This window comes from Diplotaxodon limnothrissa, unplaced genomic scaffold (genome assembly GCF_057381915.1).
Source record: "Diplotaxodon limnothrissa isolate DT_005_m unplaced genomic scaffold, D_limnothrissa_male_GT1.1 unmapped_scaffold_4, whole genome shotgun sequence".
Taxonomy (NCBI): Eukaryota; Metazoa; Chordata; class Actinopteri; order Cichliformes; family Cichlidae; genus Diplotaxodon; species Diplotaxodon limnothrissa.
The window spans coordinates 2,339,434-2,366,804 of record NW_028188558.1 but is presented as its reverse complement, the minus strand read 5'-3'; the positions used below and the strand labels follow the sequence as shown (position 1 = coordinate 2,366,804).

The following is a 27,371-nucleotide window of genomic DNA, read 5'->3' as shown; positions in this document are numbered from 1 at the left end:
ACCTGTGCTGAGTTTCAGGTGGAGCCCCGCCTCCTTCCAGGAAGCAGCTCACCTGTGTGTCCGTGTTTAGTGTCCAGGTGTGGAGTGGAGCTTGTTGTTGGTGTGTGAAGAAACTGTAAGTTTGCTTTGTTTCCTCCTTTAACAGTTTGTCTTTAGGAACTTTACTGTTTGTTCAGCTCGTGTTTGATTTCTTCACGCAACAAACTGTGTGTGTTTGTATTTCCGGTCTCTCCATTAAAGTCAGTGTGTAATGTTTCCTGGCTAACATCAGCTGTGTGCAGCTTAGTTCAGCACAAATCTGCCGCTCCATAGTTCACGGTAACGGACTCACAGCTGGACCAACGAGGCCGAGTGTGTCCGCCACTCTGAGCTACGTTCGTGTTTGTGTACTTGTAGTTTGTACTTTGAGTTCACTCAGAGCCCACAGAGGACGCAGCGTACGTGATGACGTCACAGCCCTTTACCTCCTTTACTCTCACTGTGATTAATATTTACACACGAGACACCTGCAGAGCTCTGACGCTAAGCTAGCACACAGCATGCTAACGCTAAGCTAAAGCTAGGCTAGCCAAGAACCCAGAGTGAGGTTAAAGCTAGTGATGGGCAGATGAAGCCTCGTGAAGCACTGAAGCTTTTCATCCAATTGGTTCACCCCAACGCGAAGCTTCTTGAAGCTTCATTTGCTCTAGTAGGACACCTACTGGACGTAAAAATATTAGTTGGCATGAATTTGAAGAGTGTGGCCTTTTTGCACACAGCCTGTAAATGTCAATGTGACCTCTGTGTAGTGTCTTCTCTGGTCTGCATTCACAACAAAAAGGCAACAAGTTAGAATGCTTTCTTTTATTGTCGTGGACAATCAGCGTAAGATCTCGCAGGAATCCTCCATTATTCTGAGGATTACGTTTCCACTTGCAGTGTGCCCATATAGTGGTAAAATTATACAAACAAAATAGAAGAACCTCAACACAATTAATCTCCATCTTAAATTTCCCAAATGAAAGGAATACAGAAATATATTTCAGAACTGTGCATAAAACAATGTGTACTCTAAACAGTGTGGCACAGTCACATACCTGCATTCACAACAAAAAGGCAACAAGTTAGAATGCTTTCTTTTATTGTCGTGGACAATCAGCGTAAGATCTAAATGGAAAGGCAACAACAGAGTTAGCTAACTGTGCTCCCATTTTTTTCCTCTCTTCCCAAAAAAGAAATCTCACATAAACGTGCATTCAATTCAACATAAGCACATGAGAAATGACCCGCAACAAATGATGTTTAAACAACAAAAATAATCGGGTCAGACTGTATTACTTTAACAGCCTGCGATATGATTTTTCCTCCCCACGACATTTGCGCATTCCTTACCTCGCAGGAATCCTCCATTATTCTGAGGATTACCCAGAATCCCTTGCCCTTTGTGAATATTGCAGGGTCACTTTTTCGACAGTAGGTGGCGCCAATGTCCCATTTAGCGGGATTTAACTTCAACTCTATTTAACTATGTTACACACACCCCCCTTAAATCCTGCTAAATTGGGGCATGACAACAGAAAAACAGAAACTTCCAATGCATAAAACATAACAGTGTGACCGTGGGAGCACAAGATAGTTCAAGTCAGTTAAAAAAACTTTCCATATGGAATAAGGCAAGCAAGAGAGCGGCCAATTCCCCTGCCAACCCAGATATGAAAGATGCCGTATACACCTCCCATGATGTGAACATTGCTCCACGCAGGTATTACCCAAAACGTTCTGAGTAACAGCACATTTGCAAAACGGCTAGTAATCTATCCTGAAAACATATTTCGCACAAATGAAAACAAGGAGTCAACTGTCGACACTGAATCATCAACCTGTTGTTCATTGATCTCACAAATGAGACGTGTTGGAGGTTTCACAGGTCTACCTGATCTAGTACAAAGAGGTGGTGGCTGTGTACGCACTACACGGTCCCCTGTACTCAGTCGTGTGTCAGTCACAAGCTCAGGGGAAAGGACATGTGGAGCATCTCCCGCCAGAAGCTGCGAGGAGGCACTCCGGGACACAACAGATTCAATAGAGGGGGCAGGGGAGGGCAACCGGGAAACCAACGGGTCACACCCAGCAGGCGGGGCCACAGTCGATTCTGCCTCAGAGGTTGGGACGCTGAAAGCCGCACCAAGAGAACAACCAGGTTGACCAACCGCAGAGTCCCTGTCACTTGCTTGGTCCATCTGCATGAGCCAGCGAACCGTCTTCGTCTCACCATCCTGCACATCACCTGGAAGTTCTGGTTCACCTTGTCCACTATCCGCAACCGAGGGGCAGGTTGACACTGGTATGCACTCGTTTCCTGCAGGAATGAAACTCACAGGAAGTAGTAGGTTTCGGTGAACAACTTTTTCCTTGAGAGTCACAGGGTCTCTGATGTGGTACACATTGATGTCAGGTTTCACAGACGCCACCTCAAAAACTGTGGATTCCCATTTGTCAGCGATCTTCCTCTTTCCTCTCTCACCACGATTAGCAAGCAAGACTCTGTCACCGACTGAGAGGGGCGCACCCTTAGCCCTGCGGTCATAATTCCTCGCCTGGCGAGCCTGGGCAATACGGCTGTTCTGCCTGGCAATGCGGGCAGCCTCAGACAGGTCACGCTTCAAATGGGCGACAAATTCACCGTGGTCAACAACGGCACCATCAGGGAGAACATGCTGGAAAACAACATCAACAGGCAGACGAGGAATTCTCCCAAATACGAGAAAAAAAGGTGCGAAACCTGTTGTTTCATGTTCAGTGCAATTGTAGCAGAACGTCAACATCTGAAGCATTTGCGGCCACCTGGCTTTGGATTGAGGGGGCAAAGCCCGTATCATATTTCCCAAGGTCCTGTTGTATCGCTCGACAATACCATTCCCCATTGGGTGGTAAGGAGTGGTGTGTGATTTCTGGATGCCAGCCATGTCCAGGAGCTCCTTAATGAGTTGACTCTCAAAGTTGGCTCCTTGATCAGAGTGTATACGTCTGGGAAAGCCGTACACACAGAAAAAGTCATTCCACAGGCGGCGAGCAACCTGCTTGGCAGACTGATTCTTACAAGGGAATGCATGCGCTAATTTGGAAAAATGGTCTGTGACAACCAAAACATCAACGCACTTCTTGTCAGTCTGTTCAGCAGTCCAGAAGTCGATGCAGACTAGCTCCATCGGTTCAGTGGTACAAATGCTCTCCAGTGTGGCACGGTCATTCGGCTCTGGGGTTTTCCCAACCACACAACGAAAACAGCCTTTCACATGATTGATGATGTCGCGCTCCATCCCTGTCCAAAAGAATCTCTGCCTTGCAAGAGACAGGGTGCGGACTTGGCCCTGATGACCCGCCGTATCATGGATGCCTCGGAGAACTTCAGTCTTCAGAGTGTCTGGGACAACAAACTGGTAAATCGTCACGTTCATGTTCCTGTCTTTCTTCACCTTATACAACATACCATCTTTAATCAAGAGTCTGGCCCAATGTCTGAGTAATTTCATTACACCACGGGACTCGCTAGCACGTTCATGCCTGGTGGGCCTCTTGTGACGCCGGACATAAAAGAAAACTCTGCCCAAAACCTCATCTTGTTCCTGCAGGTTAGCGAGTTCACTTCTCGGCGTACAGGCTGGACGGGCAATAGTTGGGACCTGAGGGATATCAGATCCCACACCTCTCACATGGCTGATACCACCAGTGTCATGTGCAGCCAACACAGCAGAAACATCCTGTGACGAGAGAGAACCTTGAGGGTTAGCTAGGATAGTTGTAGCTCCTTCCTCAGACTGATCCACAACCAACTGGCAGTTTGCAGCACACCGAAACATATCCTGCACAGTCCCATCCACCAGACCGTGCATTTGGTTCAATAGGGCAGCATAAGGTTCAGTGACTAGCCTGTGGCCTATGCACGACTGGACAAATGGCTCTCTACTCAATGCATCCGCGACAACATTTTTGGTGCCAGGGACATACTTCAGTTCAAAACTGTATGCTGCAAGCTTTGAAACCCATCGTTGCTCACATGCATCTAACCTAGGCTTGGTTAAGATGTATGTCAGCGGGTTATTGTCCGTCCACACTGTGAAGTGGCTCCCTTTCAGCCAATGGCTAAACTTGTCACAGACTGCCCATTTCAGAGCAAGAAACTCCAAACGATGCGCTGGATAGTTTAGCTGAGAGTGTGACAGGGTCTTACTGGCGAATGCCACTGGTCTGGCGATGCTACCATCAGGGGGCAACTGTGAGAGGACGGCTCCAAGGCCGTCAAAGGAAGCATCAACTGCAAGGAGAAAGGGCGCAGTAAAATCTGGATGGGCTAATGTGACACTATGCACAAGTTCATGTTTTAGGGCCTTGAATGCTTCCCTGCACTCATCAGTCCAGTCAGCCGGAGACAGCTTCACGTGGCCCCTTTTAAATTTAGGCTTACGGCCTCTACCTCTCTTGCGTAGCGCAGCTGGTTCAGCCACAAGATCAAACAGTGGCTTAGCTTTTGCAGAGCACCGCTCGATAAAATGATGGTAGTAGAGAACCATCCCCAGGAAGGATCTGATTTTCCTTGCACATGGTGTCACCCCGTCAGACTCCATCAGGTCTGCTTCCTCCACATTGTCTATAGCCTGCACTTTACTTGGGTCTGTTTTCACACCCTCACCACATATGATGTGTCCCAGGAACTTCACAGACCGCTGAAGAAAGTGGCATTTCTTTGGTGCGAGCTTCAGGTTGTTGGCAGAAAGTCGTGAGAAAACCATCTGCAGACGTTCAAGAGCCACCTGTTCGGATGGGGCATAGACCATAAGGTCATCCAGATAACACAACAAACTTGTGAAGTTCTCATCACCAAAAATGGACATCATCATCCGCATAAAAGTAGCAGGACTATTTGTCAGGCCTTGAGGCATCCTGTTATATTCATGAAGGCCAAATGGGGAGGAGAATGCCGTGTATTTTTTGTCGTCCTCGTGGAGTCTGACATTGTAAAACCCCGATGTGAGATCCATTGTAGAAAAAAAAACATTCCCACCAAGTGCTGCGAGGGCGTCTGACTGATGAGGCAATGGATGTGCATCTTTAACTGTTCTTGCATTTAACCATCTAAAGTCATTGCATATGCGCAGGTCACCATTTGGCTTAACAACTAAGACAAGGGGGGATGAGAATTCACTCTGGGACTTACGGATTATCCCTGACTCCTCCATCTCATCTAGGGCAGTGCGAAGCTTCTCGTAATGGCATGGTGGGACCCGTCTGTATGGCAGTCTGAAGGGCTTGTCATCCACCAGGCGGATTCTGTGGACAAAGTCAGCAGCCTCACCGCAGTCCATTTTGTGCCTTGAAAAGATGGACTCATACTGCTCAATGAGTCGCAGCAGCCTATCTCTCCATTCTGGGGAAACTTCACAGGACGAGAGGTCCAGGTCCTGCAGGCCCAAATCACACAAGCGCCGTGACATCTCCGCTTCTGATCTCGGTGCGGGCGACGAGTTCTGTGTGTATTGTGTACTGGATCGAATTTGAACAGGTTCAGGTAAGTCCTGCACAGAAAGACAGGGGGACACATCAGCAACCTTAGCATTTCTCCTGAGAGTGAGGGGCTTGTCGGAGGGATTCACCACTTTAACAGGGACCCAACCATCCCCAAACAAGGAAGTGACAACTCGCCCCACTAGGATCTGTGCAGGTTTGGATCGAGACTGAGTGGGTTCAATAATGACAGCACTTCCCACCGCTGAGGCATCAGGAGCAGGCAGCTTAGCCCACACTAAATGTTCAGACAAGGGCTGCAAGGTGATGCGTCTCTTAAGCTTTGCAGTGCCGAAACTTGGAGGCATTGCTCTGCCACCACAGTCATCAGAATAGGACAGCAAAGTTGCCAAATGAGGGAAAGCATCATCCTGGGTACCAACAGTCATTTTTAACTGTGAAATAAGCCACTTTATCGCATTGCTGCCCAGAATCATGTCATCAGCCTGGCCCGGAACCACCAGAACAGGAATCACCACCTTAAAGCCATATATTGACACTGTAAGATCATACATAGCAGAAGGCGTAACGAGGTGACCCCCACAACCAACAATGACAACATCTTCAGCTGAACGTCTCTCAATATCAGGTATCGATTGTGAAAGTTTCTCATCAACTGTCTCACTTATGGTGCACGCCATAGAGCCACTGTCCACTAATGCTTTAAGAACTTGTCCACCACTAGTAGTCACTGCAGAGTAGAATAAACTATCAGTGTTTGAGAGCCTATGCAAGCCCTGTGCAATCAGTGTTTTATTTGGCGGGACAATGCCACTGTAAGTAGAATACAAAGTGTCATAATCATTAATATCAGTCACATCCAAGATGGGAGGCTTACTTGCTGGATCTGCGCTGTCCTCCCCTCCACGCAGATCGTTCAGTTTCCCTGATGACCACTGGAAGGAGTACACTTGCCCTCTGGGCAGTTACGTCTCGAATGACCAGGTAGGTGACACATGAAGCACAATCTGTTTTCCCGACAGTGCGTGAGTGTGGAGTGGGAGCTATCTCTGCAGATGGAACATGGTGTGTCATCTAAGCCCGGTATTCTCGGCAGTCGGGCACTCTGTCGCCTGGCATTAGCTCGAGCATAGCCTGGGCCTTGAAGCAGCACCTTCTCTAGCATGCTGATCAACCTCTCAATAGCAGAGCCATCCTGACTCACAGCTGGCCTCTGCTCATGGTCAGCCAAACAAGGAGTACCATCTGTGCTAACCTCTGCCTTATTCACATAGACACAGTTACCCGTCTGTGGAGGAGACTGGAACCCCTTACCCAGGTGATACTCATCCAGTACCTCCTGAACTTCACGAGCTGACCATTTATCACATGTTTTGGTTCTAAAAATAAGAGCCAAGTCTCTGCAGGGGCAGTGTCTGATGAACATGCGTGCAACCTCCACACCAGAGTTCTCAAAAGATTTCCCCTGCTCCTTAAGACAGTTGCCAACAACATCAGCAGCCTTGTTCAGCCTCAGCCAGTACTCATATGGATCCTCTCGGTCCTTCGGCAGGGTGGAATAAAAGTCAGCCAGGGGCACAGACGAGCACTGGGTGGAACTAAAATGTTTGTTCAGAAGTCTGTAGATAGCTTGTGGATTATGCTGGACATCAATTCCACCATTCCTCACACCAAATTTCACAACATCTTTTGCCCTGCCTCTCAGATGCATCAAAATCTCCTCAGCTTGGTTTTCTGGAAGAATGGCACTCTTCTTTATGTAACTCTGCATGGCTTCCTGCCACTCATCAACAGACAATGAGTCCGAACTCTCCCCCCGAAACACAGGTGGGTCTTTAACCTGTCGTGGAGCCACCAGCTGGACTTGAGAGAGATCTAGTGAGCGGCTGGAGGGGAGATCTGTTGTTTCATGCGCCACCTCAGGACATGTATATGTAGCAGATGCAGGGCTCGAAGTGTGTGGCGTAGTCAGGTGTGACAGAATGCTATCAGCCAGGCGTTGCCCAATTTGCTGCACAATGTCGCTCATTTGGTCGACTAGACTCACATCAGTTATTGGGGGGTCTGAGGTAGATGACTTAGTGCGCTGTACTGACTGCGACTCAGCCACCAGCTCACAAGAACTATCTGCTGCTCTATGCCCCACCCGACAGTCACCCAGTGAAAAAGGAACCGTTGTGAACCCTCTGCCCCTACCCACAACAAGGGGAGTCACATTTGGGGTGTCATCAGAGTCACTTAGATCCATATCTAGCAGAATATTAATAGAGCTAAGGTGGACTTAATACAATATGGCAATATACAAAGCCAATATAAAAGTATGTCCAACAGTCCCCAAAGTTTGATTCCGTTACCCAACAGACTAAACAATAAGGAAGCTGATGCTCCACGATGATGCTGCGACGAGAGGACACCAGCCCGATTCAGCAGCGTCACGAACGAGTCACGGCACCAATGTGACCTCTGTGTAGTGTCTTCTCTGGTCTGCATTCACAACAAAAAGGCAACAAGTTAGAATGCTTTCTTTTATTGTCGTGGACAATCAGCGTAAGATCTCGCAGGAATCCTCCATTATTCTGAGGATTACGTTTCCACTTGCAGTGTGCCCATATAGTGGTAAAATTATACAAACAAAATAGAAGAACCTCAACACAATTAATCTCCATCTTAAATTTCCCAAATGAAAGGAATACAGAAATATATTTCAGAACTGTGCATAAAACAATGTGTACTCTAAACAGTGTGGCACAGTCACATACCTGCATTCACAACAAAAAGGCAACAAGTTAGAATGCTTTCTTTTATTGTCGTGGACAATCAGCGTAAGATCTAAATGGAAAGGCAACAACAGAGTTAGCTAACTGTGCTCCCATTTTTTTCCTCTCTTCCCAAAAAAGAAATCTCACATAAACGTGCATTCAATTCAACATAAGCACATGAGAAATGACCCGCAACAAATGATGTTTAAACAACAAAAATAATCGGGTCAGACTGTATTACTTTAACAGCCTGCGATATGATTTTTCCTCCCCACGACATTTGCGCATTCCTTACCTCGCAGGAATCCTCCATTATTCTGAGGATTACCCAGAATCCCTTGCCCTTTGTGAATATTGCAGGGTCACTTTTTCGACAGTAGGTGGCGCCAATGTCCCATTTAGCGGGATTTAACTTCAACTCTATTTAACTATGTTACATCAACAACAAAAGGAGTGTGTAAAACATGTATATTGTAGTGATGCAGTGTACTGTGTATATTTATACTGGCAGTATGGAACATGATTATTTGGAAATGCCTAAAATGGAAATGATCATATACTGTGAGGTGAGGTGTGGACAGTGGTTGTGCTTTTGTAACATTGAGGCAAGGACAGTGATTAGTGTTTAGGGGACACATCATTGGTTTTTGTTAAAAAGAAACAGTTTCTCCACTGTGGCAGGTCGTAGGCGATTTTTTTTTTCTAAACTGTCTCTAACTCTCACTAACCGCAACTCTCCATCAAACGCCCACATTTTGTCTGAGGGGTTTATATCGCTGTCATAGCTCGCGGCAAAGTTCGAACCGCTTCCTGAACCAGTCACGTGGTACAGCCGGGCAGCGAGGCTTCGGACGTCATCATTTTCAGCTCCTCCCATAAATGAAGCAAGCCTGGATACGCGCTTCGCGGAAACGCCCCCTCCATTACTCGACACACGCTTCGAAGCCTCGATACAGAACGTCACATCACTAGTTAAAGCTGAGTAAACACTGACCCCAGACCAGCACCGTGATAAAGTGAGCTGCTGCTGCTGAACTTGAACAGGTAACAAAGTGATGAGCAGTCAGGCTGCAGGTTTCTACCTGTTCATGTTTCTACAGTAGAATCACTTTGAAGTGTCTTTGTGCTGTTTCATCTTTGATTTGTGTTCATAAACACTCAGAGAAACATCACGTGACCTCATCAGGATCTGTGTTGGTGTGTGGGGCTGTACCTCAGCTTTATGTTGTTACATGCTCATTTGTTCATTTTAACATCAAAGTAATGTTATGAGGAGTAATGAAGTAACGTACTCCATTACTTTTAATCAAAGTGTTCTGTGTAATATGTGTAATAATGACTGTTTTGAGTAATGACCAACACTGATCACAACAAAGAGGAAATGCCTCCAACATGCACAAACATTTGAGCCACAACATGCAGTTAATGTGCACAAATGTCTTTGATATGCTGCTCAGTGATGGTGGTGACTGTCAGAGCAGAGCTACTGAGAATCAATAAGTAATATCAATGATGGGATCAGAATCACTAAATTCTTCTCATCCCTGTCAGTATCATACATGTGCTGTATAATGTGATAAATGTAGAGGTGCTGGCTGTTCTCTCACTCTGCTGTTTAGCTGTAAAGGACGCCTCCCTGCCTTTGTCTCATTCATGACCTTTAATAGTCTCTTCTAACATGCAGAGATCTGTATGATCTGTTTCATAGAGTCTAACCAGCCTGTACAGGTAACAACAACAGTCACTGCATCACTGACACACAAACGTCATCTCTGTCAATAACAACATTCATACATGGAATAAAAACACATCAGTGGATCATTGCTGGAGCTGATGTTTGTGCTCCTGGTGCAAAGGCTCTCAGTTTCCTCCTTGAAATAACATCAGTGGTGGGTCAGCGACATGCTTTCTTTCCCTCTCAGGTTTAAATATCTGGGACTCTCCACCGTTTGGTTTTAGAGCTGAAGAAGCTTCTCAGATGAAACGTCTTCCAGAAACTTAAAGACGTCTCTTTTCTCTCCAAGCTCCTTAGATCACATGACCTGGATGACTGAACCTACAGACACATTGACCTGGTTTCTAGGTAGAGCTGGGCGATAGAACGATAACGATATGTATCGCGATATAACTTTTTCTCGATAGAAAAATTTAACTATTGCGATAGACCTCGCCGCTCTTGTCCTCTTAAAAAAAAAAAAAAAAAAAGGTCAGCCAATCCAAATTAAGTAGCGCAGAGCCGAACCAATCACAGCCGCAGCGTCACGTCGCGTGACTTGTTACCGTATAGCACAAGTGCCAAGCCGCACGTGTGTTTGTTTGGGAAGCAGCCAGCGGGTAATGGAGGAAATGAGTGTGCCGACTAGAAAAATCAACCGAGCGTGACCGAAGAGAAAACAGATGATGGTTCCAACGCCGGAGAGATTGTCGAACGGAAGAGCCATAGAAGTTCCGTAGTGTGAAGGTATTTCGGCTATTTCAAGTCTGACAAAAAAACAGTAGCGTTCACTGTAAATGTGCCGAAAGCAAGTCTGGAAATACAATAAACTGGTGCATGCGTCACACTGTGCGCCACGTTATTGTTTCGGTGCAATGAATTTCTACAATACTGTTACTGTTAATTCTACTCTCTGCAGTGTTTAAATGCTTACATATACACACAGTTACTGTCCCTCCACACATACGACTCGGTTCTGCTTCTATGCCCCAGCTTTGTTTACTTTTTCCCACCGAGGCTTCTAGCCTTCTGATTGGCCAACATTTCTGCACGGTTAGGAATCTAGCGCCACCTGCTGCTTTGGCATGTTCATAGCAGCGTTTTCCTTCATTTCTGCCTTTATGTGTGGACGGGATTATTTTTTAAAACGGAAACGGAAAATCTCCGTTTTCAAAAACACCCGTGTACGTGTGGACGTAGCCTCAGTCTCTGACTGGAAGCGCTAATTCGTCATTCGGCTTTTGTCAGACTAAAGTAACTGTTAAAACTGTTTGAAAAGCTCAGCTATACAACAAGGAGAGATTGAGAATTTCCTTTTAGTTCTCAGTTTATTTGATATTGACAAAAGTTAGTCAGTTTTGTCTGTTCTTCTGTAAAACAAACTAAGATTTATTTTTAGAATTAATATTTTGTTTCTAAGTGGAATTGACAGTTTAGTCTGTTTCGTTTGTTCTATTTTGAAACTTAAACGCTTTAGCGGCTGCCTTTTGTGTAGTTTGCAATATTTGCCTTTATTTATCTGAAAAAGTCTCATGTTCCTTAAGTACATCTACCCTGTTGAACTTATTATGGGAAATAAATATTTAAATAAAAACAAGCTGCTGATTATTTCACATTTTACTTGTGAGCAACGGCACATTTAAATCTTACAAATATAGTTATTTGGCTTATATCGTGATAGATATCGTTATCGCCTGAAATGAAAAAAACATATCGTGATATGAAAAAATCTCATATCGCCCAGCTCTACTTTAAAGGTGATCGTTTAGGACTTCAGCAATAATACAGACAGCAATGTAGTTAGCAGTAAAACAGCTTTATTGGGAATTAACTTAAAAAACAAACAAACATCTGTCTCCTATTTTCTGTCACACAGGAAAGAAGCATCAATATCTGATGAGAAGACTTATTTATTTCTTTTTGGGGGTTTTTTCAACAGGAGAAGAATATCTAACAAGTTGATTTGTTCACATCTTAATTTTTAAGTGACATGTGCATTTTGAGTTTATACACTCTTTATATAAGGCAACAGTTTCCTTTTGCAGTATTTTTGTGTGGAGTGTTTTTCTATTTCTTAACAAAAAGGGAACAAAGGTGTTTAAGTTCACCTAGGATGATTTGTCTTAACTTTCACATGGTCTTACTGAGGTGATGTGAATTGAAACATGCATTTTTTTTTGGCGGTGAGGGAGGGATGTGCTGGAAAAGTTTGAAAAGGGACCTTGAAAGTGCTTAAGAAGTGCTTGAATTTGACCCTGAAAAAGGCGTATGAACCCTGATCATTATCATTAGCCTGTGTAAGTCCTGAGTGTCCTCCAGTTCAGTGTCTTTGTCAGTCCCACATGTGTCGTTTCTGTTCAGCTGGTCTTCCAGTCAGTCATCCATCTCAGACTCTGTCATTCTGTCATAAACACCAGCCTTCACCACCTGTGAGTCCTGCGTTTGGGTCCTCTCTTCTCCACATCCACACTGCGATGCTGTGACATATACAGTACATAAAATCAAAATTCACGTTTTATGCAACTAAAGTGTTTCATTATGTAGGCTACAGAACATAATTCAGTTATAGACGATATATGAAACATGTATACTTACTGCATTTGAATCATTTAAACCATATGTGATATAAACACCTGCACGTGTGTTTGAAAAAACAAACGCTTTGATTTTGACACCCCAAGAAAATCTTCCTAGATCTGCACGTGTTCAGAGTAAGAGCAGAATAAACAGCAGCAGAAGCTGATTGATGAACAGCTGAATGACATATCAGCTGTAGCTGCAGCATCTGCACAGAGTTTGATTGGCTAACGCTGATTTGTTTGTTTTTTTAAACAGGACAGCAGAGAGAGAGAGGAGGAGATGAAGAGTGCAGCAGATTGATGAAACAGTGAAGAAGAGGTGAGCATCTGACAGAGCAGAGCCAGTTTAAAGGAGCCTCACAAGCTCACACATGACAGCTTCATCAACATGGAGCTCTGAGTGTTTATTAAAGGATCATTGGACGCTCTGACACAGCTGACTGCAGCCTTTAGCTGTGAGCACACAGTGTCTCACATTTACATTCACTTCCCTGTCAAACTCAATAACTTTAAACAGCTGCTGTTATCAGGTGAAGATAGCAAAGCTTTCAGGGCTGAGCCCCAGTGTTTCAGGATAATGGCCCCAGAGACCACAGTCACATATGTGGGGAAGGATTTTAAGTTTAAAACTTCCTTTAAGCACTAACAGCAGAGACGCACAAAGTCGCAGACAGGGAACAAAGTATTTTAGGTTTGTATTGTCAGATTATTTAATCATTATACTGAACAAATATGTGAAAAAGTAAAAACCTCTATTATGATGAGGTTATTACTACATTCACATGTCATCGATGTGTTCTTTCACACAGATCAGTTTCAGTGTGTGTGGCCCGTACACTAAACCATGACACAAATTCATATGATGTGACACCCAGACTGTGTTCACTGTTTCTTTTGGTAAAATCATCTTCTCGTGTTTTTATAGAAAGATGATGGAAGAACCTAAAGAACAGCCAGCCAAAGCAGCTCCATCAGCAGGTAGGAGATCAGTGCTTTGTATGATGAGACGTATGGATGTATAGACTTCAGGCAGATTCTTTTTTGTAACTGTGACAAGTACATGAAATTCACGAGTTGTAACCTGTCCTAATCTTTGCCTTAATCTTTCTGTGGGACATTAATATAACATGAGAACTTCCAGTCTAAGGAGTTTGGCAGAGAAACAACTGGACTTTTTTGTACTTTGAACCCACATATGAGGTTAAAACGATGCCACCTTAAAATGAAACTGAAGAAATATTGAAACTGAAACAAATGTATTGAAAGTGAAATGATAGTGAAAAAACATAAATATAGAAATTTAAAGAAAAACTCACTGTTCATGTGGTTTTCACACTTACATCGTTTTTTTCCACGTACAGTTATTTTTTCAGCTTCAATTAGTTGGCACTGCTTCGGCATCTGAGGGTGCGCTTGAGGGGCGGGGCTTCAGAGCCACATATATGAGCCACATATGTTTGCGCACATTATATTGCTGACCAGTGACTGTAGAAATCATGGACGACCTAATATCTGCAGCAGCCGCAGTCATGAAGAAACTTGCGTATCTCTGAACGGCACATAGAGCGGGGACGCTGAGAGGAGGTCCAGCGTTTACCGACTGTTTCAAACTGACAGACTCAGGTGTTCTTCAGTGTCTGCCTGACAGAAGGACCTGAGAGCCGCCACAATATTTTTGGTAAGTGAAAGGTGTTTGTAAGCTAATCTGTAGCTAACATCCTTAGCTAGCTAGCTAAGATGGGCACTCGGCTATCGGCAAAACTTGTTTTGTAAAGTTTGTTTAGCTAACCCGTGCAGGTGAACGAAATGAACAGAAACGCACCGGGCTGCTCAGTCAGTAACTAACCACAGTTACTGTACTTTTATTATGAGTATTACACTGTAAGAGCAACAGGCTGCACTCTGCTGCAGCTCCTGTGCAGAGCTGATTATTCAATATGTGCAAACAGCAGCATGTTTTCACTCTTTTGCCACATCTGTAAGGATATTAACACATATTTTAAAAAAGGCTTGCACTTCAGTAACCCCTCATTAATCATTAATTACAGATTAAATAGCAAAGCCTAATATTTATGTACTCAAACCAAATACTTCTGCTTGGCAGCTTAAGTTAAAATGTGTGTTTCATTTTTCCTCGGATTACATTTTTAGCACTGACTCTGTGTATTGTTTTTACTAAGTTTGTTTCAAATATTCAGGTTAAATAAAACAGTCTGAATCATTCTTATTGAGGTAAGTTCACAAAGTTACATGTGCAGTACAGCTTACATCCTTTGAGAGGGAAAAAAGCATTAATATTTGTTATGATACCTCTGTATGTTGGTGACCACGGTGCAGCAGCAGACTGAACCAGGACTGAAACCTGCTCCGTCTGCTCATGTATGCAGATTCACATTCACAAAGCACCAACAACTCAAAGGTTAACATTATATTGGAAAATCTGTTGGTATATACGGCTTTAAGAAATAAACAGCTCGTATGTGAGCAGAGCTGAAGAACTAAAGAAATGTAAGAGAAGAACTTCAGATCCTGGGTGTGTGAGGACAGAAGGATCAGCTCTATTTCAGATTTGAGATAAACTTTATATTTCAGTTTGTGATGGTTCAGTTCTCTTTGTGATTACAGGAGCTGATTCAGACCTCAGCACCACCCAGTGACAGCAGACAGATCATCCAACATGTTCACATGTTAACTGCAGAATGAACTGATGCAAACAGTACAAAGGTTAAAGCACCACATGTGCTGTAGTGAAAGCTGCAGCTGTTTTATGGATAAAAACAAAGTCAAAAGGATTAATCACCCCTGTATCATATGAATGTTGGGTTTTTCTCTGTATCTGTTATTGTACGATCTACTGTACAATATAAAGCACCTTCAGGTGACTGTTGTTGTGATTTGGCGCTATATAAATAAAATTGAATTAAATTGAAATGTAACTGTGTCACTATATATCAGCATTAACAGGACCTCAGCTTGGTGTTTCACAAAGCTGCTGATCTCAGACCTGCACAGCTTCCGTTTTAAACACTGAATGTACTCAGCTGCATGAAGAGCACGTTTGAGTTTCTCTGACACAATTAAATAAAAACTGATGAAGGTCAAAGGTCGTCACTTGTATGTCGAACTACAGACTTGTCATCTGGAATTCTTTCACAGTTTTTTATTTTTGCCAATAGTGTGTTATTTACCATAAAGTGATTCAGAGTCATTCATACCAGAGTAACCATAGAGGATAATATATTTTTAAATATATAACTATCCACAGGACTGAATATAATATCTCTAAGTAAAAGTCCAGAGACTCTGAGGATTATCCAAGTATTTATAACATTACACAAAGCAAAGTTCTCCATCACACAACGCTCAAAAAGAGATGTCTACGCCGAGTATGCATCATTCTCAGACTCCTCTCATACTGCCAATAAACTCTTCCAGCTCCTCCTCCCCTCCAGGAGGCGCTACAGGAGCCTTCAGACTAAAACCAGCAGGTTTAGGAACAGCTTCTTCCCCACAGCTGTTACCCTACTGAACTCAGTCCCCGCTGAGCCTTTCCATCCACACTCACCTAACCCTTCTACACTCCTCCTCCCAGTGACCATGATCCTTTCATTATCAACATTCACCACGTTGGTTACTGCTGTAGTTTTAGGACACTGACATGGTGTAGTCTCTGTTATAGTGCCTACACTGTTATAGTCTGTTCAGAGAGCTACGCTTCCACTACTGTAGATATTTTCATAGCACTCTGTAGATCTGTTTACCTCACAGTGCTTCATCTTTATATATGTATATTTGTTCATAGTATACCTGTATACCTGCCCGTCTGTATAGCAATACAGATCATCTGTGTATCGGTTACAATATTATTTTTCAGTTTCAATATTTTCTTCAGTTTCATTTTAAGCTGGCATAATTTTAACCCCACACATCCTAAAATTCAGTATTTGTTGATGAGATGATGAAGTGTTAATTCAACAAAGTTAGAATATTTTTCACATGATGTCGACTGAGAACCATGTTTATGTCTCTTTCTTCTTCCTGTAGAGGAGGAGCTTGCCAGGGTGCGGTCAGCCTTTGTCTGGAGGGTAACAACAGAAATCCTCACACAGCTGCTTGAGGCCCTCGTATGTGACACTGTCTTAAATGAGTTGGAGAAAGAATCGATACTGGAGAAGAACCCAGCCAGAGCAGATAAGGCACGCAGCTTCATCGACACAGTGAGGAAAAAAGGAGACAAAGCATGCAAGATAACAATCAAACATCTTCAGATCAAAGATCCTTCTCTTTTCTCTCAGCTACGTTTATACTCTGATCCATCTGCTCAACAAGGTGAGGTCATGTATCATATACCATGAATAAAAATGGTCACCTTGCAGTTTGTTGAGATGTGAAAGTGAAACCTCAGAATTCACTGTAAGAAAAAGGAGAGGGCAAGAACGTCATTCTACGACGAATGTTTGGATTTGTTACATGCCTGCAAATGTATTTTCTAAACTACATGGACATCATAAACCTGTGAAACTACTTAGATCTAATGTGAGCTGTATTTAATTAAACACAAGTGTTCTTTACTTTTAAAAACCATGCAAACTGATTGCCTTAAAGAAGAAAAGCATGAGTCATTTGACTTAAATGCCACATTTTTATATAATCAAGTTCAAGTTCAAATTTTATTCATCACCTGCAGTGTCAGGTTGCCCTGCAGTGGAATGAACCCGCCCCCCGACCATACACACACAACACAGACATCACATGGGGATACAAGTCAGAGAACGTTGCATTATAGAAAAAACACTGAAATCTACACTACAATGGGAAAGTACAAGGGGAAAAAAGAAACCTCTGATCATGCTGGGCTATAGAGGACAGCATGAGAACAGGAAACAAAAAAACTCCTCTGCACAGAAAGCACATAAATGTCCACAGTACAACATTATAGAGCACGTGACCAACAACAAGGTTGGTTAGGGGATAAGGAGTAATCCCAGGCAACACAGCAGCCATCCTGCCACTGCGCCGACTCTCCAGCGTGGGCCCCGACCCGCCTCGTGTTCCCAGGAGGCAACAAGCATCGAAGGCATTGGAAGGGGAGGGGGGATGTGTGAGTGCTTATCAGTGTAAATGTATGTGTGTGAGTGTCCATAGTTCAGCTGAGACAGTGTCCTCCGCCCTATCAGGCTAAGTAAACAGTCTACCAGCCAACCCAGGTGGCCTTGCATGGAATGGGAAGGAACAGACTCAACACAGTCGTTATCAGGGTGTTTTTGTTCAGCTCAGGCCTTGAGCCCACAGCTGGCGCCGAAGGGATAGCCGCATTATATGATTTGTGATTTTTCTTTTACAAACAACTCATGAGAATTTCAAGCTGTTTTTAACACTCCGACACCGACACTGGTCTCTCAATCTCCCGCTGGATAGCTGCGAGCCTCTCAATTATGTTATTTACCTTCAATTCTGTGGTCTTTTCAGGCTTTTGCTCACAGAGCAGATTCTGAGACTTCACGACCGCAGCCAACTGATCCGCGATATAATCCAGCTTCCGCCCCAAGGTGTTGTTCCGAGTGGATTCTTCCTTGATGTAATCCAATATACACTCAGAGGTGTTATTCTGAGCCTTCACTGCAGCCGTTAGCGCCTCCAAGCTCTTAACCTGCTGCATTCACTGAGCCCTTTCTGAGAAGCCGCACCTCGTCCCATCCTTTCAATCCCAGCGGGCAGCCTTGTGGGGGTTTGAACAGCCGGTTCCGCTTTCTTAATTCTCCGATAAACCAGGGCCAAGCCAGCTCCGATCAGCAAGAACCCTGTTATCATGGTTCCGAATAGGTAGATATCTTCAGCGTCCTCGATCGACAGTCCCGCCAGGCACACGATCCTCCATGTCTGCCACTCGTCCATCGTGTATCCGGCAGGGAAAGTCCCTCCAGGGCACTCGGGCTCTCCCGAGCCCAGACAACTCGACTGCCTTCGCCAAGAGCCAAACGAGAAGGAACATGTTTAGTGTGGCCAGAAAGGGTTTACATTATCTTTCGCCATTGTAATTTACGACAAGAATTAAATGTGAATTACTGAATCTCTCTCAGATGCTTATTTAAATAACATAGCAGTGTTGTTATTTTTGGTGACAAAGTTTGGAGAAGAGGCACAGAAAGCAGAAACCTGTTTAGCCTGCACATGTTGGCATCAGGTACATATGAAAAGCTGCAAAGCAATGCAGATGTGTAGGTTCCAAACATTTAATGTGGCTGTTTTCAGGAATTACATTTAGGAATTCCTGTAGCCCCTTTTTTCTGGTTTTCTGGTAGAATAAGTATATTAAAAACTAAAACGTATGATAGGCTCAACAAAGGACAAAGTACGTCAGATAGCTCCTTCAGACCAGATTTGTATTTTTCCTTCTTTTTTCCTTTTTTTGATTCAGATGCTCTTCAGAAGTGTCAGCCTAAACTTAAGTCTGTCTTGAAGAAGAAGTTCCAGTGTGTGTTTGAGGGCATCGCTAAAGCAGGAAAACCAACCCTTCTGAATCAGATCTACACAGAGCTCTACATCACAGAGGGAGGGACTGCAGAGGTCAATGATGAACATGAGGTCAGACAGATTGAAACAGCATCCAGGAAACCAGACGGACCAGAAACAACCATCAGACAAGAAGACATCTTTAAAGACACACCTGGAAGAGATGAACCAATCAGAACAGTGCTGACAAAGGGAGTGGCTGGCATTGGGAAAACAGTCTTAACACAGAAATACAGCCTGGACTGGGCTGAAGACAAAGCCAACCAGGACATCCAGTTCATATTTCCATTCACTTTCAGAGAGCTGAATGTGCTGAAAGAGGAAAAGTTCAGCTTGGTGGGACTTGTTCATCACTTCTTTACTGAAACCAAAGAAGCAGGAATCTGCAGCTTTGAAGACTTCCAGGTTGTGTTCATCTTTGATGGTCTGGATGAGTGTCGACTTCCTCTGGACTTCCACAAAACTACAACCCTAACTGACCCTAGAAAGTCCACCTCAGTGGATGTGCTGCTGATAAACCTCATCAGGGGGAAACTGCTTCCCTCTGCTCGCCTCTGGATAACCACACGACCTGCAGCAGCCAATCAGATCCCTCCTGACTGTGTCGGCATGGTGACAGAGGTCAGAGGGTTCACTGACCCACAGAAGGAGGAGTACTTCAGGAAGAGATTCAGAGATGAGGAGCAGGCCAGCAGGATCATCTCCCACATCAAGACATCTCGAAGCCTCCACATCATGTGCCACATCCCAGTCTTCTGCTGGATCACTACTACAGTTCTGGAGCGTGTCCTGAAAACCAGAGAGGGAGGACAGCTGCCCAAGACCCTGACTGAGATGTACATCCACTTCCTGGTGGTTCAGGCCAAAGTGAAGAAGGTCAAGTATGATGGAGGAGCTGAGACAGATGCACACTGGAGTTCAGAGAGCAGGAAGATGATTGAGTCTCTGGGAAAACTGGCTTTTGATCAGCTGCAGAAAGGAAACCTGATCTTCTATGAATCAGACCTGACAGAGTGTGGCATCGATATCAGAGCAGCCTCAGTGTACTCAGGAGTGTTCACACAGATCTTTAAAGAGGAAAGTGGACTGTACCAGGACAAGGTGTTCTGCTTCATCCATCTGAGTGTTCAGGAGTTTCTGGCTGCTCTTCATGTCCATCTGACCTTCATCAACTCTGGACTCAATCTGCTGGAAGAACAACAGACAACCTCCAAGAAGTCTGAAACAAGAGAATCTGCAGAGAAACACTTCTACCAGAATGCTGTGAACAAGGCCTTACAGAGTCCAAATGGACACCTGGACTTGTTCCTCCGCTTCCTCCTGGGTCTTTCCCTGCAGACCAATCAGACTCTCCTACGAGGTCTGCTGACACAGACAGGAAGTAGCTCACAGACCAATCAGGAAACAGTCCAGTACATCAAGGAGAAGCTCAGTGAGAATCTGTCTGCAGAGAAAAGCATCAATCTGTTCCACTGTCTGAATGAACTGAATGATCGTTCTCTAGTGGAGGAGATCCAACAGTCCCTGAGATCAGGACGTCTCTCCACAGATGAACTGTCTCCTGCTCAGTGGTCAGCTCTGGTCTTCATCTTACTGTCATCAGAAGAAGATCTGGATGTGTTTGACCTGAAGAAATACTCTGCTTCAGAGAAGGCTCTTCTGAGGCTGCTGCCAGTGGTCAAAGCCTCCAACAAAGCTCTGTGAGTAAACATGAACTCATCGCTTCATTCTTAAAATCATGGGAAATAAATCAGAGGTTCTCAGTTCAAAGAACACTACCACTTTAGAAAAATTAAAAAATAGTCACTAAAATAGTCATGATACTTTAAATATTTCTCTCCAGCAGGACATGTCAGCATTTCTGAAATATTTTTGTCTTCAACTCGAATCAAAGCACAATCCAGATCCAGCCTATAAGAACATGAGCTCTGATCCTTCAGCCCCTCTGACAGGTTTATTATCCTCAAGTTGTTCACTTGTCTCCAACAACCAGGAGTCTAGCTCTGTTTTTTAAAGCAAATACTTGAGCTACCAGACTGCACCTACATCGTTTTCAGATGTTCTTATTTTAAGGTCTGGTTTGTGTCTCATCTTTATTGCAATCCCCCATGTCTCTCTGTTTTTCAAATATAAATCTGTTACCTCGGTGTGGCCAGAACAACATGGTGAACCCAAAATACAGACAAAGGTGAAGGAACTGAATATTACTAGACGTCAAGGCTTTATTTACACACAGGAACTTGACACTTGGAATTTTTTAACATGAACTGTGAACTATGGCGGAAGTCAAGCACTTGAAGCTGTGAGCATGAAGTGGGCTCTATGGTAGGTTTCCGGAAATGGGTCTTGGTAGATGGTAATCTGAGTCACTGTAACAGAGGTAGAGCAGCATCAGAAAGATCACTGGTGGAGGTTACAGTAAGTGAACGAGGTTATCTTCAATGTCTTATTTGGGGTTTCTGTAGCTCAGGAGGTAAAGCTGGTCTGATCTGACCTACTGATCAGAAGGTTGGTGGTTCGATCCCTGGCTCCTCCAGTCTGCATGTCAAGTATCCTTGGGCAAGATACTAACCCCAACTTGCTCTCCGATGCATCCATCAGAGTATGAATGCGTGTGAATGTACTTAGAAAGCACTAAGTTCAGATAAAGTGTTTGTGAGAATGGGTGTGATTGGGTGGATGTGGCATGTTGTATAGAGCGCTTTGAGTACTCCGTGAGAGTAGAAAAATGCTATATAAGAATCAGTCCATTTACCATTTACTTGTCAGCAGTCGGAAAGCAACTTGGGGAAGGCAGGTGGTGAGGTCTGGGTGAGTACTTGTTAGCTTTGAATCCAGGCCAAGTGGTCCAGTAAGTCTAAGAGACGAAAGGCATTAATGTGGCTGTGAGTGAATCAAGAAGACCAGCATCCAGGAAAACGTGACTGAACTGCAAGGGTGAGTAGATGATCCGAGGATTAGGAGGTTAGCAGAGTTATTGGGAGTGCTGATGTTATATTCAGCCTAGTAGATTACTGTCAGGTGTGGACAGTGGACAGGCTGACCAGGCTTCACCCAAAGGCAGAAACCAGAGTCTAGTGGGAAACCACCGCCGCTCACACAGACCATGAAAGCAGCATGACCCCCCCCCCCCCCCCAAAGCATTCTCTTTCACTTGGCATCATTTACCTCTCCCTTCTCCAATTTCTGATGTGTCCACCTTTGCAATGATAACTGTGATCAGGGTGAACCAAAAAGGTGCCGTGGTGAACAGATACTTAAGTTTGGTGAATGCAGTTTCAGCTTTGGGGGACCAGATGCATGCTGAGACTTGAGTGGTGCAGCTACCTGACTATAGTTGAAAATGAACAGTCTATAAAAATTTGCTATTCCCAAAACCCATTGGAGATGCTTCTTGAATCTACAATGGGTACAAGGGGTAGGCCACTCTGTGAAAGCTTTCACATTTGCCAGATCCGTCTTCACCTGCCCCCGTGCCAAAATGTAACTGAAAAAAGTTATTGATGAGGAATGGAATTCACACTTTTTTGCTTTGACATAAGGTTTATTCTCCAGCAAACGTTGGAAAAATAGCATGGACATGAGACTGATGTTCCTCACAGGTTTTGGGAAAAATGAGGATATCATCCAGATACACCAATACGAACCTGTCAAGGAATTCCCGGAGGACATCGTTAACTAATCTTGAAACATTGCGGGAGCATTAGTTAACCCAGGCGGCATGACCAAATACTCGTAGTCCCCCAATGGCATGTTTAAAACAGTCTTCCACTTGTCTCCCTGATTGATCTGGAAAAAGTGGTAAGCGTTGCGGATGTGGGGTTTTGTAAACCCAGTGGCACTGTGAAATGGCCTGAAAGCAGAGCTAATGAGGTAATAGGTACTTATTCTTGATGGTAATATCACTGAGGCCCCTGAAGTAAATGCATGGCCAGAGAGAGCCATCCTTTTTCCCCACAAAAAAGAAGTTCCAACTTGAGATGACAATCGTTGGATTATGCCTGCACCGAGGGATTCCTTAATGTACTTTTCCATAGCCGCACACTCAGGTCTAAGCAGGTTATACAGCCAGCTAGAAGGCCGGGTGGAGCCAGAGAGTAGTTCTATGGTGCTGTCCTGTGGTTTGTGAGGTGGCAGTGAAAGCGCTTTACTTTTGCTAAATACTTCCTGAAGATCATGACATTTGGTGGGGACAGAGGAGAGATCTAAAACAGTCTCAGTGTTGGTTGATGGTTCCACAGGTTCCGGTGGACGGGCGGAAACAAGGCAATTTGAATGACAGAACAGACTCTAACTGATTACCCTCTGACCTGACCAGTCTAAGTGGGGGTTATGTAATTCTAGCCAAGGAAACCCGAGTATGAGTGGTTTGTGAGGTGCATGAAAAGCAAAAAAGGTAAGTGTTTTCTTGTGATTGCCAGGGGTGACAGGCTCTGTGCGCTGAGTTATGTGAGGGGACACTCGGTTATTTAATGACTTAGTGGGAATGGGCGGATTAAGGGGGCATAGAGGGATGTTTAACTGTCTCGCTAACTCAGACTCCATGAGGTTCTAATTGAACAAGAGCCTGAAAGGTCTGGTTAACTAGAACAGAGAGTTGGAGTTGCAATCTGGGTTTTTATGTTTGTGTGAGTATCCTCCACCCTTATCCCTGAACTTTCCAGTGGGCAGACCCTGGTGTGGAATCGAAAACAGACAGGTTCATCACGAGAAGCAAGCTGATCTTTCATGGTTTGATTTAATGACTGAAAAACATACAGCGGACGGTGGTTAGCACTGTTGCCGCACAGCAAGAAGGTCCTGAGCAAAAGTCTTTACAAACTCAACCAGGAAATCATCATGCGAGCAGAAAGAAAGAGGATGAGCAGATAGGTAAGCAAGAGAAACCCGCCAGCGTCCCAGGTTTCCAGAGAAGGTTCAGGTTCTAGGTACCTGAAATGGGATGTAATTCAATTCAATTCAATTTTATTTATATAGCGCCAAATCACAACAGTCACCTCAATGCGCTTTATATTGTACAGTAGATCGTACAGTAATAGATACAGAGAAAAACCCAACAATCATATGACCCCCTATGAGCAAACACTTTGGCGACAGTGGGAAGGAAAAACTCCCTTTTAACAGGAAGAAATTTTTGGTGTCAAAGTCAAAGCACAGATCCACCCAGTCTCTGTATTTCAGCTTATTTCCTTTATACACACATTTAACAGGAACAGTTTCAGGCAGCTAGTGTTTACCTGACATTACCTGCGTACCTCACAGTTTGCAGGTAATGGGCATAATAATTACTGAACAGAGACATCCTGCTGTGAACTTTGTTGCTGTGGATCTAAAATGTAAAAATACATCTGAGAAGATTTCTAATCATGATTTTATGAGCCCCCAAAGTTTGATTCTGTTCATCTGGACGTAGCGCTCTCAGCGGGAGAAACATTTTGTCACTCATCAAGATGACTTCTTCAGGCTCAGCTGACTGCAGCTTTCCCCAATCTTATAAAGAGTACATCTGCATAATGACTCAAACCTAATGGTCAAGGAACTGACCTCCCAGCCTTATTGTTCCTTCAGTGGGCTGGTTTCAGTCATTATGCAAATGTACTTTTTATAGGGTTGGAAACCAGAAGTCAGCTGAGACTGACGAAGTCACCTGGATGAGTGACGAAATGTTTCTCCCACTGAAAGCGCTACGTCCAGATGAACAGAATCAACTTTTGGGATTTACTAACCTGGATGATTGAGCATGGATCAAGACGGGTTTTTATGAGGTATACAGTTTCTTATAATTTCTAAACCAGAAGGTTGAGGAGATGGAGCTCATGATAACTGGCTACTGCCCTTCAGCGTGCTTTATGAAATCATCCAATCAAAATAAAGTTGGCCTTTAGGGAGAGCGGGGCTTTAAAGGGGAATGAGCCAAAGCAGCTTTTAGACAGAAAATGAAACGAGAGTCCAGGATGTGATACATTATTTATAACTACATTTACAGTAATCACACATATTAGAATTAATAAAGTGACCAGCAGTACTGTAGTAAGTGTAATACTGCAGTACTCACAGGCCTGTGCCAGCAGACACTGAACTACTGTCACTAAATCAACCTGCTCTTCACTGGTTTCCATTTACATACATTGGAATAATTGTGTTTAATTTGAAATATTTTTCTTCTGTTACACTTAAATTCTTGAACATTTTTTTATTTAATTGTGCATTGTAGTGTACTCATTTGTACACATTTGATTACTTAGATTCAACATATAAAGAGATTTTATTTGATAATAAATATTATTGTTTTGTTGTTCTTGTTATTTTTTTCAGGCTGAGCAGCTGTAAGCTATCAGAGAAAGTCTGTAGAGATTTGTTGTCAGTGGTCAGCTCCCAGTCCTGTAGTCTGAGAGAGCTGGACTTGAGTACCGACAGCCTGAAGGCTTCAGCAGTAAAGCTTCTGTCTGCTGCAGTGGAGAGTCCACACGCCAAACTGAATATTCTGAGGTCTGACCGATTTGTATTCTTTTTTCTTTTGTTTGTTTGTTTTGTTTTGTTTTTAACTGAGAAAATAAATCCAGCAATTTAAACAGTAGAGGTAAACTTGATCAATTTACTGTTGTTTCGTACCACATCTGCTCAGCATAAAACAACAAGGATTCTTAAAATATAAGATTAGTTATTGCACCCTGATTACACTTTAACATCAGTCTTTGTTCATGTTTTCATTTTCAGACTCAACGTCTGTGAACTTCTAGCGGAAAACTGTGAAGCTGTGTCCTCAATGCTCAGCTCTCAGTCCTCTACTCTGACAGAGCTGGACCTGAGTATCAAAAATGTGCAGGATTCAGGAGTGAAGATTCTGTCTGCTGGACTACAAAGTTTAAACTGTAAACTAAATACTCTGAGGTCAGATCAATTGACATTTTGTTTTTTTTAAATGAACCAATTAAACATTTTATTCAAGGCTTCCGGTTCCGGCGCTCGTGGGGATGGACACCTAGTATGAGAGCTCTCGACTGAAACTTATTAAAACTGCCCCAAGTAAATTAATACACTATCTAAGTGCACATAAAGAGGAAAAAGGGGTTTAAATGATGTCCAGAAAGAACAAAATAGCTAAGAAGTTAACGTTTGAAAACGTGGAAGATGGCAATGTGCAGCTAACAGAAGGGGCTAACGTTAGCCCCTATAGGGCTAGCCGAGGCCACTCTCCCACTCCTAGCCGCGAGGATTCTGGGACAGAAGATGAGGTTGACCCAGCAAGTTTGACGCTGATACTGAAAGAACTGAGAGGCGTTGGGAAAGAGGTGAAAGAATTTCGAAAAGACACGAAAGCGCAACTGGTGGAAATAAGGGGTGAGTTGGATAAAGCCAATGCACGGCTTAATGATGTGGAAACCAGGGTTGCAGAACACAAAGATAAGCTCCAGAACACAGACGAGATTTTGTCTGAGATACTAACAATGCAATTCAATGTTATTTATATAGCGCCAAATCACAACAAAAGTCACCTCAAGGCACTTCATAGATACAGAGAAAAACCCAACAATCATATGACCCCCTATGAACAAGCACTTTGGCGACAGTGGGAAGGAAAAACTCCCTTTTAACAGAAAGAAACCTCTGGCAGAACCAGGCTCAGGGAGGGGCGGGGCCATTTGCTGTGATTGGTTGGAGTGAGAGAAGGAAGACAGGATAAAGACATGCTGTGGAAGAGAGACAGGTTAATAACACATATGATTCAATGCAGAGAGGTCTGTTAACACATAGTGAGTGAGAAAGGTGACTGGAAAGGAAAAACTCAATGCATCATGGGAATCCCCGGCAGCCTACGTCTATTGCAGCATAACTAAGGGAGGATTCAGGGTCACCTGGCCCAGTCCTAACTATATGCTTTAGCAAAAAGGAAAGTTTGAAGCTGATCTTCAAAGTAGAGAGGGTGTCTGTCTCCTGAACTCAAACTGGGAGCTGCTTCCACACCCAGTCCAACATAGCCAGGCTTTCTTTGCTGCTTTGACAAAACCTCAAATCCCAGTCAGAGATGATGAGCATCATCACAGTGATGATCATTTCTCTGTTAACCCAGGCTTTCTGCTTCAGGATCTGTGCACGCTCAGAAAACAAGGAGACCTTTAAACATAATTTCACTAAATGGATGGATTGAGCTCAGCCTACAGATGAACTGGTGCCAGAGATCATAAAGAACATCAAACAGTCAAATTCAACACTTTTAATGGAAATATGAGATTAATCTTGAAAGTAGAGATAGTGTCTGTCTCCTGAATCCAAACTGGAAGCTGGTTCCACAGAAGAGGGGCC

General features: G+C 43.8%; 2 protein-coding genes across 3 annotated transcripts in view; one reads left to right on the top strand and one right to left on the bottom strand.

The window, feature by feature from the left end:
• LOC146606877 (protein NLRC3-like) overlaps nucleotides 1–27,371 on the bottom strand; it is a 563,637-nt gene that overhangs the window by 332,548 nt on the left and 203,718 nt on the right. The window lies entirely within an intron of this gene.
• LOC146606884 (protein NLRC3-like) overlaps nucleotides 1–27,371 on the top strand; it is a 501,574-nt gene that overhangs the window by 452,813 nt on the left and 21,390 nt on the right. The window contains exons 10-11 of one of the 2 annotated variants that reach the window (XM_085349324.1): nucleotides 25,383–25,556; nucleotides 25,785–25,958. The exons of the other annotated variant lie outside the window; for it this stretch is intronic. Of the exons in view, the coding sequence (XP_085205450.1) occupies nucleotides 25,383–25,556; nucleotides 25,785–25,958 (348 nt within the window). The remainder of the gene's footprint in view (nucleotides 1–25,382; nucleotides 25,557–25,784; nucleotides 25,959–27,371) is intronic. 2 annotated transcript variants of the gene reach the window in all.